We start from the raw sequence: 16,926 nt of genomic DNA, 5'->3' as shown, positions 1-16,926 counted from the left end.
AATATAAGTTGTTGCTCCTCCACCCTGAAGGTGGCCTCATCTTGACACAAGAGAAGCTGTCTTGCCCCTTCCTTGAAGAAGGGTCTGGACCGGAAACATCGACTGTTTACTTATTTCCACAGATGCTGCCTGACCTGCTGAACTCCCCCAGCATTTAATGTGTGTTGCTTTGGGTTTCTTAAAATCAAGTCTCAATCTCTCTGCTCCTGTAAGATTCACAAGGTGAGGCAAGGGCAGGGTGAATTGAGGCATGAAATGCAGTAAAAGGATTTGATAGAATCGATTCCAAGGAACTACTTTCCCTTGGGGCAGTAATGAAAAATAACCAACAGCCTATTCAACGAGGAAGGGGTTGAGCAAATACCTTTCTCAGATAACGGATACTGAATCCTCTGCCCGGAAAGTTGCAGATGCTTGGAAATCACCTGGGACGTATAAACCTGAGGATGACAAGGTTATTTTAAGCAAAGGTGGCCACTTCATTGGAGTAAAGTCAGAGAATTCTAGGTAAAGGGTGTTAATGTAAGACTTGTTTTGCTTTAAGTCTATCAAATCTTATTTTGTTTCATAAGAGGGAGGAGCTGGCGTCTCCCAGTTGTGTGTTGGGATCTTTATCATCTGATATACAGCGCAGAATAGGCCCTCCCGCCCTCCGAGTCGCGCCGCCCAGCAATTCCCCGATTTAATCCTACCCTAATTGTGGGGCAGTTTACAATGACCAGTTAGCCTATCAACCAGTACGTCTTTGGACTGTGGGAGAAAACCCCGGAGGAAACCCACATGGTCACAGGGAGAATGTACAGGCTGCGGTGGGAATTGAACGCGAGTTGCTGGTACTGTAAAGCATTGTGCTAACTAGTTCTACCCTGTCGCCCCAATTTGTTCAGAAGAGACTGAGTGGGCCAAAGAAGCCCACCTCTACATATCAGTAATGGAGAGCCTGGTGTTTTTTCCTCTTCGCTACAACTGAAGCATTGAGACCATATGCAGTTCCCCAGCTGCCCTGCTCGGCTCTGGGGAATTAAAGTGGTGCTTCTCTCTACACAATAGAGAAACTGTCTTATTACTGACTTACAGCTGTTGGTGTTGATCAACTCTGTGGCACGTTTGCAGGAGAAGCAAAGCATCAATAAACAGAACAAAACAGTTTTGTTTTGCTGCCATCCATACGGTTCATTCTATATAAAGTACATTAAAGTTCTACAAAGAGGAAAACAATAACAGAACGCAGCATATACGCAGTTACAGGTACACAGTAAATGCAATGCAGGTGGACAAGTAAGATGTCGGGGCCACGATGAGAGATTGAAATGTTCATCCGTATCATATGAAGTATGTTCAAAAGCCTTATTATGGTGGGATGGAAACCTCCTCAAGCTGGGAGGTGGTGTGTTTTGTATCTTCTGACCAATGGAAAGGGAGATAAGTAACTGATGTGGGTGGTGAAGAAGGCAAGTGCAATGTTGGCATTCATTTCTAGAGGAATAGAGTGTAGGAGCAGGGATGTGATGTTGAGGCTCCATAAGGTACTGGTAAGACCTCACTTGGAATACCGTGTGCAGTTTTGGGCTCCTTATTTAAGAAAGGATGTGCTGACAATGGAGAGGGTTCAGAGAAGATTCACTAGAATGATTTCGGGAATGAGAGGGTTAACATATGAGGAATGTTTGACCGCTCTTGGACTGTACTCCTTGGAGTTTAGAAGAATGAGGGGAGATCTAATAGAAACATTACGAATGTTGAAAGGCATGGACAGAGTGAATGTGGCAGTTGTTTCCCATGGTGGGGGAGTCTAGTATGAGAGGGCATGACTTAAGGATTGAAGGGCGCCCATTCAGAACAGAGATGCGAAAAAAAAATTTTAGCCAGAGGGTGGTGAATCTGTGGAATTTGTTGCCACGGGCGGCAGTGGAGGCCAAGTCATTGGGTGTATTTAAGGCAGAGATTGATAGGTATCTTAGTAGTCAGGGCATCAAAGGTTGTGGTGAGAAGGTGGGGGAATGGGACTAAAGGGAAGATTGGATCAGCTGATGATGAAATGGTGGAGCAGACTCGATGGGCCGAATGGCCGACTTCTGCTCCTTTGTCCAATGGTATTATGGAAGGGTCTTTGGTCATCTCAGTTGCTTTTCCAAAATGTGGATAGAGTCCATGGAGAGGAGCCTGGTTCTCGTGATGGGTTACACAGGGCCCACAACTCTGCCGTCTCTTGTGCTTTTGGGGCGGCGCTATTACCATTCCGAGCTGTATCCAAGTGGGATGCTTTCAATGGTGTATCTATGAACATTGGTGAGAGTGAATAGGGACATGGTGATATTGATGCTCCCACTCATCTCCATCTCAGCACCATCGATGTAGACAGTGTGTACTCCCAAACACAAAGTACACTGTAGATGCCAGGGTTGGTTTTTCACCTGGCACCTACCAGCCTTCTCCTTCTCACCCTCCCCCCCCCCCCACCTTCTTTACAGGGCCCCTGCCCCCTCCATCTTCAGTCCTGACAGAAGGTCCTGCTCATTTCCACGGATGCTGCCCGACCTGCTGAGTTCCTCCAGCGTTTTGTACGTGTTGGTGTGTACTCCACCTGCTTCCTGAAGTGAACGGCCAGCTCTCTTCTATTTCTAACATTGAGGAAAAAGTTCTGCTACTGGAAGATGTAACTGCTTCCTCTACTCCATCTCTTTGTTGTTTGAGATCCAGCCCACAACAGTAGTGTCACCTACAGACTTGTAGACTGAGTTAGAGCAGAATCTGGCCTCGCAGTGGTAGGAGTCTAGAGAATCAAGTGGTGAGGATAGAGACTTGTGGAGCATCATGATGGAAGTGTTGCTGCCTGTACTTGCCATGATCTTTGGTCAGGAACTGGAGGGATCAGGTGGGTGTGGAGAAGTAGGAACCAGGTGGGTAGAAGTGTGCCAAGCCCTAGCTGTAGGAGTTCAGAGGCAAGGTTGTCTAGAATTATGGTATTGAAGGTCAAGCTAGAATTAGGAGTCTAATGTATCTTTGTTATCCAGATGTTCCAGAGGTAAGTGTAGGGCCACAGAGGTGACATCTGCCAAGAGTCTGTCCCAGCAGTAGAGTTGGAGAGCAGTCGCCAGTCTTTCAAAGCATTTCATGACGGTGGGTCTCAGAGTTACTAAAGGATAAAATTTATGTACAACAAGTATTGAGTCATAGATGCCAGCAAGTATCCAGCTAGTTGCAAAGGAATTAAGGGGAAATGAAAATAAGAAAGACGTCGAGAAAAGTTTAGCTACCAACATATTTACGGTGTGTGGTGGAATGAACAACAATGTGAAGTTGCGCAGATTGAGGCCAGTGTTAAGGGACTAAATGAGTATGGTGAATCTGTCTCTTCACCAGGGAACATGGGGGTTCCGAACAAATAGAGAAGGCAATGATAGTCGATATACAATATGAAAATACGTATATTTGCATGGAAGTAATAGGAAAAGTTGAATGACCTCAAAAATAGATACAGTGCCTATAAAATGTATTCACCTCCCTTGGAAGTTTTTTTTTATTGCACTGAATCATAGTGAATTTAGCTTTTTTTTTGATCAAAAGAAAAAACTCCCTCTTGTCAAAGTGAAAAAGCCTTTACAAGGTAATCTAAGTTAATTACAGATATAAAACGCAAATAATTGTATAAGTATTCACCCCCTTTAATATGATGCGCCATATCATCACTGGTGCACCCATTTGGTTTTAGAAGTCGTGTAATTAGTTAAATGGAGATCATCTGTGTGCAGTCCAAGTGTTTCAGTTGATTGTAGTAAAAATACACCTCTATCGGGAAAGTCCAACTGCTGGTGAGTCAGTGTCCTGGGAAAAACCCACACCGTGAAGACAAAAGAACACTCCAACCGACTCTGCGAAACAGCTTTTGGAAAGTATCAGTGGCAGCTTTATGGGAGAGTGACAAAGAGAAGGCCATTTGGAAGAAGAATTCACATGAAATCTCGACCAGAGTTTGCCAGAAGGCAAGTGGGAGACACTGAAGTCAGCTGGAAGAAGGTCCTATGGTCTAATAAAACCAAAATTGAGATTTTTGGCCATCAGACTAACCACTATGTTTGGCATAATCAGAAACACACCATCCCTGCCGTGAAGCAGGGTGGTGGCTGCATCATGCTGTGGGGATGCTTCACTGCCGCAGGCCCTGGAAGGCTTGTGAAGGTAGAGGATAAAATGAATGGGGCAAAATACAGGGAAACCCTGGAGGAAAACCTGATACAATCTGCAAGAGAACTGCGACTTGGGAGAAGATTTGTTTCCAGCAAAGCAATGACCCCAAGCATAAAGCCAAAGCTACATAGGAATGGCTTAACATCAACAAAGTTAATGTCCTGGAGTATCCAAGTCAGAGTCCAGACCTCAATCCAATTGAGAATTTGTGGCTGGACTTGAAAACGGCTGTTCATACACGATCCCTATGCAATCTGACAGGGCTTGAGCAGTTTTGTAAAGAAGAATGGTGAAAATTTGCAGTGTCCAGATGTGCAAAGCTGATAGAGACCTATCCACACAGACTCGAGGCTGGAATTGCTGCCAAAGGTACATCTACTAAATACGGACTTGAAGGAGGTGAATACTTCAAATCAAAAATTTGCAATCAAATATTTTGTGTTTTGTATTTGTAATTAATTTAGATCACTTCATAGAGATTTGTTTTCCTATTGACACAAAAGAGGTTTTTTTTTCTGTTGATCTATGTCAAAAAAGCCAAATTACATCCACTGTGATTCAAAACATGAAGACTTGAGAACTTCTGCGGGAATTCTTTTTATAGGCACTGCAAGTTTCCAAAATTTTTATAGACACTGTAAGAGTTAGTATCCTGGGGGAAAAAAACCAACACCATGAAGACAAAAGAACATGACAAATAACTCCGTAAAACGGCTGTTGGAAAGCTCCAGTTGCAGCTTTATCAGAGAGTGGTGAAGAGAAACGTACTTGGGGAAAAAAAATTCACATGAAATCTGGGCCATTTTTTGCCAGAAGGCACGTGGGATACTCTGAAGTCAGCTGGAAACAGGTTCTATGGTCTAATGAAACGAAAATTTCATGGTGTGAACCATGGATGTGGATTTGGATATGATGCTGACTGGGATTTTGAGGACGTATGGAAGCGAATCACTGGGACACCAAGTACACCCTTGCTGTTAGAACATAGAATAGTACAGCACATTACAGGCCCTTCAGCCCACAATGTTGTGTCGACCCTCGAACCCTGCCTCCCATATAACCCCCCCACCTTAAATTCCTACATATACCTGTCTAGTAGTCTCTTAAATTTCACTAGTGTATCTGCCTCCACCACTGACTCAGGCAGTGCATTCCACACACCAATTACTCTCTGAGTGAAAAACCTTCCTCTAATATCCCCCCTTGAACTTCCCTCCCCTTACCTTAAAGCCATGTCCTCTTGTACTGAGCAGTGGTGCCCTGGGGAAGAGGCACTGGCTGTCCACTCTATTCCTCTTAATATCTTGTACACCTCTATCATGTCTCCTCTCATCCTCCTTCTCTCCAAAGAGTAAAGCCCTAGCTCCCTTAATCTCTATTCATAATCCATACTCTCTAAACCAGGCAGCATCCTGGTAAATCTCCTCTGTACCCTTTCCAATGCTTCCACATCCTTCCTTTAGTGAGGCGACCAGAACTGGACACAATACTCCAAGTGTGGCCTAACCAGAGTTTTATAGAGCTGCATCATTACCTTGCAACTCTTAAACTCTTATCCCTCGACTTATGAAAGCTAACACCCGATAGGGATCAGGGATCTGTAGACATGTACAGATCTGTAGACGTTTCAGGGATCTGTAGACATGTACCGCCAGATCCCTCTGCTCCGCCACACTACCAAGTATCCCGCACTAATAGTCCATTGCTAATAGTCCCTTGCACGGACCTCTCCTATGCTAAGAGATGAACTCTTGAATTCTGATCTCCCAATGTACCTCACCATGGACCATTGCACCTCATTTGTCTGCTTTCTTTGTAACTGTAACATTATATTCTCCATTCTACATTCCTTTTTATTACCGTGATCTATTTATGTATGGAATGATTGGTTTGGATGGTACACAAATAAAGCTTTTCATTGTAATCTTGGTGCATTTGCCAGTATTAAATCCAAATACAGGAGTGGCGCTGGATGACGAGAGAGCTAAATGTTTCTTCTTGTGCAAACTAGTAAGGACACACCCAGCAACTACAATCAGTCGGTGTAATATTGGTGGTTTCGGGAGCACTGAGCCAAGATGAGACTAACAGTCACCAGAAGGAAAGTCGATTATTTAACTAGCACAGGTTTGCTGAGGGCAAATCAGTTTACAGTTTGATAGCGTATGTGAGGTCGTGGATGGACTTGAGGATAATGAAGTCAAGGAGGTGAACTCCCAGAAGGCAGGACTGTAGATGTTGCCTATGTGGATTTTGATGGGGCATTTGACAAGGTTGCTCCAGACTGCTCTGGAGCTGTTTAGGCTGCTCCAGAACGTTGATCTATGGAGGATACAAGGCAGCACAGTAATGTAGTGGTTAGTGCAATTGCGCCACAATCGCTGATCGGGACTCAATTCTCACCGCTGCCTGTGTGCTCTCCCCGTCACTGCGTGGGTTTCTTTCCCGATTCCTCCTACGTTCCAAAGACGGGCGGGTAGAGGTGAGTAAATTGTGGTCATGCCGGAAGTGTGGGCTGCCCCCAGCACAATCCTCATTAATTCGATTAGGCGCAGGAGCATCGCTTTTCGATGTATATGCGACAAATAAAGCTAATCTTTTAAATCTTTACAAGGCAAGCTGGGTAAGTGGATCCAAGCTTGGTTTATTGATGGGAGTCAGAGGATAGTGGCAGAAAGGTGTTCTTCTGATTAGAGGTCTATAGGGATCAGTGCTGGGACAACATAGATGTGACCATAGGAGGCGTAATCAATAAGTTTATATTTTTAATTTATTGAGATGTACAATGGAGTAGGCCCTTTCAGTCCTTCAAGCTGTGGTCTCTTGATTTTAATCCTAGCCTAATCACGGAACAATTTATCTACCAACTGGTAGACTGTTGGACTGTGGGAAGAAACCAGACCCTACAAACTCCTTACAGGCAGTGGTGGGAATTGAACCCGGATCGCCTGTACTGTAAAGCGTTGTGCTAACAACTACGCTACCATGCTGCCCCTGTCTAACTCAAAATCTATCAGAGACCTAAAAGTCTCTGTCAGGGCCCCAGCAATCTGCACCCTTACTCTCCCCCCCACCCCCACACTCAGCAGCTGGATGATGTGACAGTCCATGTTGTGCGACGTGGGCGGATTTCTTTACGGATACAATGGGATTATAGATCAGATGGAAAGTTGGCCAAAATGACGACAGATTAATTCAATCTAACTCAAGGCATTGCACTTAGGGGGTGCACTATGTACACTGAATGTAAAGCAGGTATTCCAACCTGGGGTCCATGGGCCCCTTGGTTAATGGCAGGGGTCCAAGGTGTTTAAAAAAAAGGTTGGGAACCCTGGTGTGAAGGGATGTTGATGAACAGAGAAATGAACTTGAAGGGAGTTTCTTGGCTGTACAATCTTGACTTTTATTGAAATGCACAAAGCAGGCTTATCAGAGTTCAGACATGTGGGATGAATGTGACACCCGAATGAATGCAAACATTGGTCAGTGTCCCTGCCCTGACAATCGGTGTTGCAGTTAATCTTTTTTAAAATCTGCATAAATAGCCCTATCTTGGGACTGCAGGCCACAATATAGGAGTTTGTGCAATATTTTAAACCACAAAGAGGGTGGTGATGAATTGCAATTGGGTAACAGGTTGTCTGTGGTTACAAGGATACAGTGGAGAGGCTGGGACTGTTTTGTCAAAGCAGAAAGGGAGATTTGAGAGAAGGTTGGGCTAGGTACACCTTCCACTCCCTGAGCGGAACCAGAGCAAGATGGGCTGATATCACAGATTGCTGGCTGGCAGTTTTTTGAACCTTCTCTTTTGGAGCGCCTGACGTGTTCTCCTATTCATACAGTCTGTTAATCTCTTTTCTCACTCTCTAACTCTGTGACCAGGTAAGCTTGTTTGCAGTTTATTCCCATGATGTTTCATCTAGTCGGAGATGTTCATCCCTTTCCCACACCCACCCCCCCCCCGCATCTTTACCCAATCAGAAACGTTCATCCCTCCCTGAAGTTTTACAAGCTTCTTTAAAGGCAACACGAGTGAATCTGCAGATGCTGGAAATAAATAAAAAACACAAAATGCTGGCAGAACTCAGCAGGCCAGACAGCATTTTGTGTTTTTTACAAGCTTCTTTAAACTCTCTTTCTGACGAAGAGCCTTTGACTTTGGTTCCTCTTTTTCCCACAGCAGATGTGACTCACACCGCTGAGTATTTCTGCATGTTCTGCTTTTTATTATTTCTTGAAAGTGCAAGTAAATTTTATTATCAAAGTACATATATGTCAGCAGAAACAACCCATGAGATTCATTTTCTTGTGGGCATACTCTACAAATCTATAGAATAATAACCATAACAGAACCATAGAAAAGGCCCAGCTCGGGTGTTCAATGGGAGTGCAGAAGACAACAAACTCTGCAAGTATGAAAAGAAAAATAAATAAGTATTGAGAGCATGAGATGGAGTCCTTCAAAGTGAGTCCAGTGGTTGGGGGAACTTTTCAATAATGGGGCAAGTGAAGTTAACCTTTCAGTTCAAGAGTGTGATGGTTAAGGGGTAGTTACTGTTCCTAAACGTGGTCGTGTGAGCCCTGACACTCCTGTAGAGGCCTGGCACGCTTTTTTCATAATTGCACTAGCCTGCTTGACCCAGGCACAGGCCTTCCAAAATAATAACACATAGGAATTTAAATTTGCTGACACTGTCCACCTCTGCAAGTTTTTACAAGACCCTAAAGACATAGGAGCAGCATTAGGGCATTCAGCCCATTGAGTCTGCTCTGCCATTCCATCTCTACTGATTTATTGTTCCTCTCCGCTCCATTCTCCTACCTTCTCTCCATAACTTTTGACACCCTGACTAAACAAAAACCTAACAGCCTCTGCTTCAAATATACTCATTGACTTGGCCTCCACAGTGTCCGTGTCAGTGAGTTCCACAGATTCACCACCCTCTGGCTAAAGAAATTCCTCCTCATCTCTGTTTTAAATTGATTTCTCTATTCTGAGGCTGTGCCCACTGGTCCTTCTGAAAATCCAAGTTCACAACATCCACCTACTCTGTCTGTACTGCCTGTTAATTTCTGAAAGAATTCCAACATTTATCAGACAAGATTTCCCCTTAAGGAAACCACGCTGACTTTAGGATACTTTATCATGTGCCTCCAAGTACCCTGAAACATCACCCTAAATTATAGAATTCACCTTCTTCCCAACCACTGATGTCAAGCTAACTAGCCTATAATTTCATTTCTTCTGCTTCCCTCCCTCCTTAATGAGAGTTCCCTGGTCAGGAGCAGGAATGGACACGATGGGTTGAATGGCCACATTCTGTACCTCCCTGATGTTACAAGTATGGAGTGACTGCAATCTAGATTCTTGCTCTGTGCAGTTCTTACATTTTTAATACTTGTGAAAGGACAGGGTCCAATGCCAGTATTGAATTGACTTTCTTACCTCTTTCACATCCATGAGGAGTAAAAATCTTTACGTTACGTCTCTGTCTAAATGTGCATTCACAATAATTTATAATAAATAGAACAGTCAACGTAACATAGAAATACACTCAAATCAGTACGATGGCCTGCTGGAAGAAGCTGTCCTGGAGCCTGTTGGTCCTGGCTTTTATGCTGTGGCACTGTTTCCCGGATGGTTTCCTGATTGGCAGTAAAGTAGTTTTTGAAGCGTATTTACTGATCTTTGATAAAAAATGGTGGCAAACAATTTCCACAGCAAAGCTCTATAATAGGGTATAAGTAATTTGCATTGCAAAAGATCTGTATGGGCAGCTCCTGGACTCTGGTGTCAGTCTTCTCTGCCATTTGATCACAGCTCATTTACACTTGTGGCCACTTTATTAGGTACCTCCTGTACAAAATAAAGTGGCCACTAAGGCTACATCCACACTAGACCGGATAATTTTGAAAATGCCAGTTTCGCGTAAAAATGATAGGCGTCCACACTATGCATTTTTGAAAATATCTCTATCCACACTGAAACGGATATTTTGGCAAATCTCCTCCTACTGCGCATGCGCAGGACACATCTACTGAAAACAAGTGACATGTTTGGTGTCGAATCTCACTGTGAAAGTATGCGTTTGTGCAGTTTCAGACTAGAAAAACTTAAACAACGGACAGCTGTTGGTTTTCACGCAGGAGAACTTAAAAGTAAAAAAAAACAAATACTGGAGTGTATGGAGGCAACCGACAGGGAGTTCACGGACAGATTAACCCGGCTGACGATGAACATTGAAAAACTGACTAAATCTGTTGCATTAATAAAGCTCCTTGTTAAATATGTAAAACATATCTGCATCAGTGTTATCTTGTATTTCCATACAACGTTACATTAGGCTGTTACACATCTATTGTCAGAAAAGTACTTGCATAAATAGGTAAACCACCTTCATACCAGCAAGGACAGAAAACAGGGCAAAGTGATTATCCTTATTTATTCAGTAAGTTATGGGTTAAAGTATTTGGTGAGTACTGTTCTAACTCTTCTGGCTTCAATCTTGTTGCCGTCTGTTCTGAAATTGTTAGGTTGCGTTCAAGAAAACAATGAAATGGCACGCTGCTGTCTGACAGCTTTTTCAGATTTCTCTGGTTACCCCATCCACACTGACCTGCCCAAGTGGCATTTTCAAAATTACACACCCTGGAAAGCCTTTCTGAAAAGCTCTGGTTCTGGGGGGGTGGCGCTGTTTTAGTGTGGACGGAGGGTTAAAAACAAAGAGAAAAAGCTTCGGTTACGGATTTATCTGGTGTAGTGTGGATGTAGCCTTGGGTCAGCAGTATCTGAGATACTCAAACTACCCCATCTGGCACCAACAATCATTCCACAGTCAAAGACATGCAGGTCACAGTCTGAACCTCTTGACCATATCTACATACTTTAGTGTTGCTGCCACATGATTGGCAGATTAGATATTTACATCTTTGTACAGGTATACCTAATGAGGTGGCCACTGGGTCCTGAAAAAAAGGGACTTGGCCCGAAATGTTGACTGTTTATTCATATCCATAGATGCTGCCTGACCTACTGAGTTCCTCCAGCATTTTGTGTGCGTTCCCACTCAACCCCATTTCCTGCTTTCTCCCCATGACCTTTGAAGCCCTTACTAATCAAGAAGCTATCAACCTCCACTTTAAATACACCCAATAACTTGGCCTCCGCAGTCATCTGTGGCAATGAATTCCACCAATTCACCACGCTCTGGCTGAAGAAATTCCTCCTCATTTCTGTTCTAAAGTACAGTCCTTTTATTCTGGGCATGTCCCCGCTGGTCCCAGATACCACAGTTCTCTATAAGCTGCCTGGGTGAATGGCCGCGCAGTAACTGAAATACTCCCATGCACATAGCCTTTGTTGCAGTGCAGCTAGAAATTTCTTTTACATAATATTTTATTGAAGTGCCGTGCAGTTTTAAGGTCACCTAGCAGTTTCCTGCTCAGAGCAATGGGTGGTCTGAGCAGCTGTAAAATAAAATAGGACCACTGCTGGATGCTCTCCTGATTGGAAACGTCCACTTTATCAATAATTTGGTAGTTTCAATGAGGTCCCCCATCATTCTTCTAAACTGTAGTGAGTACCATCAAATGTTCCTCCCACATTAACCTTTACATTCCCACGATCATTCTTGTAAACAACCTCTGGACCCTCTCCACTCCAGCACTTCCTTTCTGACCCTGTGTTGTCTGGCCTTGTGCTCTCTTCAGTGTCATCGACAACATACGCTTATGGTATATGTGCAATGCATCTGCCCTATTGATGAGATAGGCATTGGCCTCTCCATGTCTGTAGATGGTATTTTCTAGATAGAAAAATGGAGAGTGAAGGGTCATTGTCATTATTTATGTCATTATCAGGTTCATTATCACTGACGTGTATCATAAAATTTGTTCTACGATGCAATATATTGTAAAAAAACTATAAACTACAAACAGTTGACGTTTTGGGTGGAGACCCTCAACAGGACCATTGGTTATTCCTCTCTATCAATGCCTCTAGACTTGCCAAGTTCCTCCAGCATTTCATGTGTCTTGCTCAGGATTTCCAGCATTTGCAGAACCTCATGTTCAAAATTTCACACTAATAAGCCCAATTCCGATTTTTTTTCCGTCTCTAATCAGATGGACCTTGTGAGTATCTAGATTTGTGGCAGCCAGCTTTTCGTTTTGTCTGCCTCCTGAAACTCTTTGAGTGAATGCCCGGCCAAAGCGCGTTCTCCAGAGCCCTGCGGGTACTCGTGATGTATCTAACTGTCCTTTTCTGCTTGCCTCCCTGCAGGATGAAGATGCGGCGCCGCCGTGTGGTTTTGATGTTGTGCATGGCAGGACTGTGCCTGATATCCTTCCTGCACTTCCGCAAGGCCCTGTCCTACATCGCGTTCTCCCATGAGCTCTCAGTCTTCAGCCCTTCCCTCAGATCCATGTTTGTCGACTCTCACCTCTTTTGGAAGCAGAACGAGGAGGAGGAGGAGGAGGAGGGGGCGAGTGCCAGTCTGGGTCCGCAGACGGCACCTGGTGCTCACCAGGCAGGCTGGCCACATCTCCACAGAGCCCAGTTCCATCTGAAAGATGACGAGACAGAGTACTTCATACGGACCAAGGCGGGAGCCATTTGCTTTAAGCAGGGAACCAAAACAGAGAGCAGGATGGTGGGTTCGATGGAGGGAGCCAATCTCTGGGGCCACGGTTCCATGGACAAGGTGCTGACTCGTGAAACAGGTGGCAGTGGGAGACCAAGGCGTAGGTGGGTCGGGTGCCCTTGTCTCCCGGGCTGGCATGGGCCCTACTGTGGAGTACCCACCATGGTCCAGTATTCCAACTTGCCCACGAAAGAGCGCCTCACCCCGCGGGCTACGTCTCGCAGGGTCATTAACGCCATCAACATCAACCACGAGTTTGATCTGCTGGACGTCCGGTTCCACGAGCTGGGCAACGTAGTTGATGTGTTCATCATCTGCGAATCCAACTTCACTGCCTTTGGTGACCCCAAGCCGCTGAGGTTCGTTGAGATGCTCCTGAACGGGAGCTACGGCTACATCGCTCACAAGATCCTGTACGTGTTCCTGGACCACTTCCCCAGCGGAGGCAGGCAGGATGGCTGGATTGCCGACGACTACCTGCGGACCTTTCTCACCCAGAACGGGATGAGCCGAATCACCCAGCTCCGCGACGATGACATCTTCCTCATCAACGACGCCGACGAGATCCCAGCCCGCGACGGGGTGCTCTTCCTTAAACTCTTCGACGGCTGGACGGAACCCTTTGCCTTCCACCTTCGCAAGTCACTCTACGGCTTTTTCTGGAAGCAGCCAGGGAGCCTGGAAGTGGTGTCGGGCTGCACGGTGGCCATGCTCTTCATGGTGTACAACGGGGACGGCATTAAGCTGCGGCGGAGAGAGTACTACCTGATGCCAAATTTCCGGCAGTACGAGAACAGCACCGGGCACATCCTGGTACCGTGGTCGGTGGGAAGCCCGCTCCACTTCGCCGGCTGGCACTGCTCCTGGTGTTTCAGGCCAGAGGGGATCCGTTACAAACTGCTGTCGGCTCAGAATGGCGACTTCCCCCGCTGGGGGAACTACCAGGAGAAAAGGGATCTCAACTACATTCAGGAACTGATCCGGACTGGGGGCTGGTTTGATGGTACTGAGCAGGAATATCCGCCTGCAGACCCCAAAGAACACATGTACGCCCCCAAGTATCTGCTACAAAACTTCGAGCGGTACAGATACATGTTGGAGAACCCATACCAGAAGGAGAGCTGGGACCAGAGGCTGGGGAGAGCTGATGGAATGTACAATCAGAGTGGGAAGATAACATAAGAGGAATTGACAACAGTTGCGACACTGGAAGGTCGGGGTGACCTTGCATCATCTACTGTCTGGCTTCTTGCCACTACTTGGGACCTGTGGACTTTTGAAAACTTCTCTGTACTGCGGCCATTCGGGCCGATCTGCACCTGCACTTTCTCACTACATTGGCTGCGTCAGCGCTCCCAGCCCGTTCAGTTTGAGCCAAGCCGCTTTCTCTTCCCCGCCCCCAGTTCTGCCCAAGGCCTCACTCCGTGTCCCTCACCTGGAACGGTTCTGCACCCAAGGTGCATCACACGCCAGGCCAGCAGTCAGTGAGGCTCCCTGGCAGTGCTTGGGGAGGGAGAGGGGCTGGGGCATGGAAGACAGAGGAGGCAGTGAGCTAGTCTGTGCACAAGGTCAGACTGAAATCTTTCTTACAAAATGTGGCTCGAATAAATTTGTGTAAGTTTACACAAGAAGAAGTGGGGGTTCCTAGGAGAGCGAGGGACAGTGATGAAAATTGGGGGGGGGGGGTTGTGGTTGGATTGAGGAAGAGTACAGGAGATTGGGTGCCTGGTCAGTTGGGTTAAGTACAGTGTATGTCCACACTTGGCCATGAATTTGCACATCCTAGTAGAGGGACAAGGGTGATCAGAGGGCAACGAGGGGCAAGTGTTGGGGTAGTGAGAGATGGGGAGGGGTGTTAAATGAGTGCAGTGAGTGGGGGGAGTCTGGGGTACCAGGTCATTGACCCCATTAGTTTGTGTGGGGTGAATCCTGTAGCCCTGGCAAGAGAGGGTTGAGAGTCCGTGGGGTACCACCAGCTCCCTTGATCCTGATCAAGATCCCTACCCAGGCAGAGCTGTGAACGGTCCCTGCTCTCAAAGGAGCTTGTTCGCAAGCCCGAAGCAGAGTGGGACAGGGCTTGCCTCCGTGCTCACGATCTTTCCCACTCTTTCCAGCCGGCTGTGCAAGTCCAAGGCCCAGAGGCTCGTCTGTGCCACACAGAGGCACTCGGCTGGGAGCGAGGGGGCGGGGGGCGTGATCAGGCAGCAAAAAAATGAAACAATTATTTGGTGGGTTGGGAAATTGCTGCTGCTGTTGACTGAGCACTGGATTCCAGAGTTGTTCTCCACCACCGCCCTGTCCCCAGGCCATTGTCCGCACAACAGAAGAACAGGGCCAGGTTTGAGCAAACTGAGAATTGAAATTGGAATGGTGACCCACACTATCTGGTCCCAGGCATCAGCGACTTGCCCCCTACTGCACACACCGATTGCCTCACTGGAACTTACTTGTTGAAGAACTTACTTTGGAAAAAGTTTGAAGGCTGGGCCGTTTTCACTCGGCTGTATATATGTCTGACGACTCTAACTGTGTAACGTCTTCTCGCGGGGAACTTTCCGGGAAATTATCAGGAGCCGTCCGCCATGGCCGGGCTTGTCTCGGCGAAGTGGAGTGTGCAGTTTCCTGTGCTCGCCGGTGGTTCCTCCCACCGCAGGTCTACAATGAAGGGACAAACCACTGAGGCGCTGGGAACCGGGCGGCTGCTTTGCCTTCGCACCGGCCGCGCCTGGCTGTCTTTGAAGCATTAATAAAGGTGGCAGAGGGCGAGAGGGTTTCCCCGAGGCACAGCGTCTCCCCAGGGGCACAGCTGCTAAGCATGCTTGTGACACCCCAGACCACTGGCCCCTTGCCCTGGCCTGAGCCACGGGCACTGCCCCTCCTGGGACATGGGATGGAGCCTCTGGTTGAGTGCCCCTTTGGTTACGAGGGTGCTCAGTGTGATAGAGATGGTTGGAGAATGGAGCACCTACTGTGTTAAAGTGTCCATTCAGTCTGACTACCCTCGGTGTTGGATAATATGGTTTCATTCAAAGAGGGCTCTGTTCCACAAGCTGCCCTTCCATTCCATGGGGGCTGGGCTAGAAGGGACAGGTTGGGATGGTCGCACCCTGTGTCACAGCCAGCTCCACCGCATAGCGGTTCAGCTCTTCTGCAGACACCACTCACTCTCGTTTTGGAATTAATCGACCTCGGTCAGCAGTAGTCCCTGGGCTTGGACTCCCTGCTACCCGCCAACACTGTGTGCGTGTGTGCAAGGGGTCAGTGTCAACTGTACCTTTGTAATAACGTTTGCGTAAAATATTTACCCATGACATTAAATTGTACATAATGAAATGATTGTCCCTGTTTTGTTTGTTATGTCTGTGTAACCCCCTGGGTCGCCTCAGGCTCGCTCAGCTCGTTCTCGTCTGGGGGAGCAGCCTTCGGCCCCGCCAAACTGGGTAATCAGCTGGTGTGGATGCTGTGTGATGTCCCCGCCTCGCCCAAAAACAGACAGTACACCATAAGCGATTAAATGAGTACAATTTATAAAGGTTACTATAACTAAGTGATTAATAACGATACAGTATATATGAAGAGAAAATTAAAGAAAAGGCGCCAAACTTATCAAAGTCCAAACCACTTCGTGCACAACCGTTGGAGCTCAATTACTGAAGTCTTCTGGCCACCATTCGATCCCCTCCGAACTCCTCGACTCGCAGCTCAGGACCCTCCGAACTCCTCGACTCTCCAAACAGCTCAGGACCCTCCGAGTGGTCAACCAAGCACATCTAGCTTCATCCCCTCCCCTCCTCGGAGAATCTCCCGGCCTCGGACCCCCCTTTGGGGTCCGTTCCTCGCCCAGCTTAGAGCATTGCGTCCTCTCTCTCAACCCCCTCGCGTCAATCTGCCCAAAAGCCCGTCAACAAAAGCTTACAGACTCAGAAGAAAGAGCATTAATCCCCATTTGGTTTACAAAGGAATACCATTCTCGTTATCAGTAAATTAGCATTCCTGCTAGTTAACGAAAAGAAGAAACCCTCTTTACATCTGTCTAGATAGGGGAGAGGCGTCAGGGTCAGTGGGAACCATCCAGCCATTCCTAATGTTTGTCATG

The 16,926-nt window shown here is 46.7% G+C and overlaps 1 protein-coding gene across 11 annotated transcripts in view; it reads left to right on the top strand.

Moving 5' to 3' along the window:
* The window catches only part of LOC132383084 (beta-1,4-mannosyl-glycoprotein 4-beta-N-acetylglucosaminyltransferase-like), a 97,776-nt gene extending 81,613 nt beyond the window's left edge, over positions 1-16,163 (top strand). For all 11 annotated transcript variants that reach the window (XM_059953866.1, XM_059953864.1, XM_059953863.1 and 8 more), the window contains exon 2: positions 12,470-16,163. In XM_059953866.1, the coding sequence (XP_059809849.1) occupies positions 12,471-14,012 (1,542 nt within the window). In that variant the 5' untranslated portion in view covers position 12,470 and the 3' untranslated portion in view covers positions 14,013-16,163. The remainder of the gene's footprint in view (positions 1-12,469) is intronic.
* The last annotated feature ends 763 nt before the right edge of the window (positions 16,164-16,926 follow it).

The sequence above is a fragment of the Hypanus sabinus genome, chromosome 29 (assembly GCF_030144855.1).
Source record: "Hypanus sabinus isolate sHypSab1 chromosome 29, sHypSab1.hap1, whole genome shotgun sequence".
In the NCBI taxonomy this organism is placed as follows: Eukaryota; Metazoa; Chordata; class Chondrichthyes; order Myliobatiformes; family Dasyatidae; genus Hypanus; species Hypanus sabinus.
The sequence above is the reverse complement of the archived record's forward strand: the minus strand, read 5'-3'. Positions and strand labels throughout refer to the sequence as shown.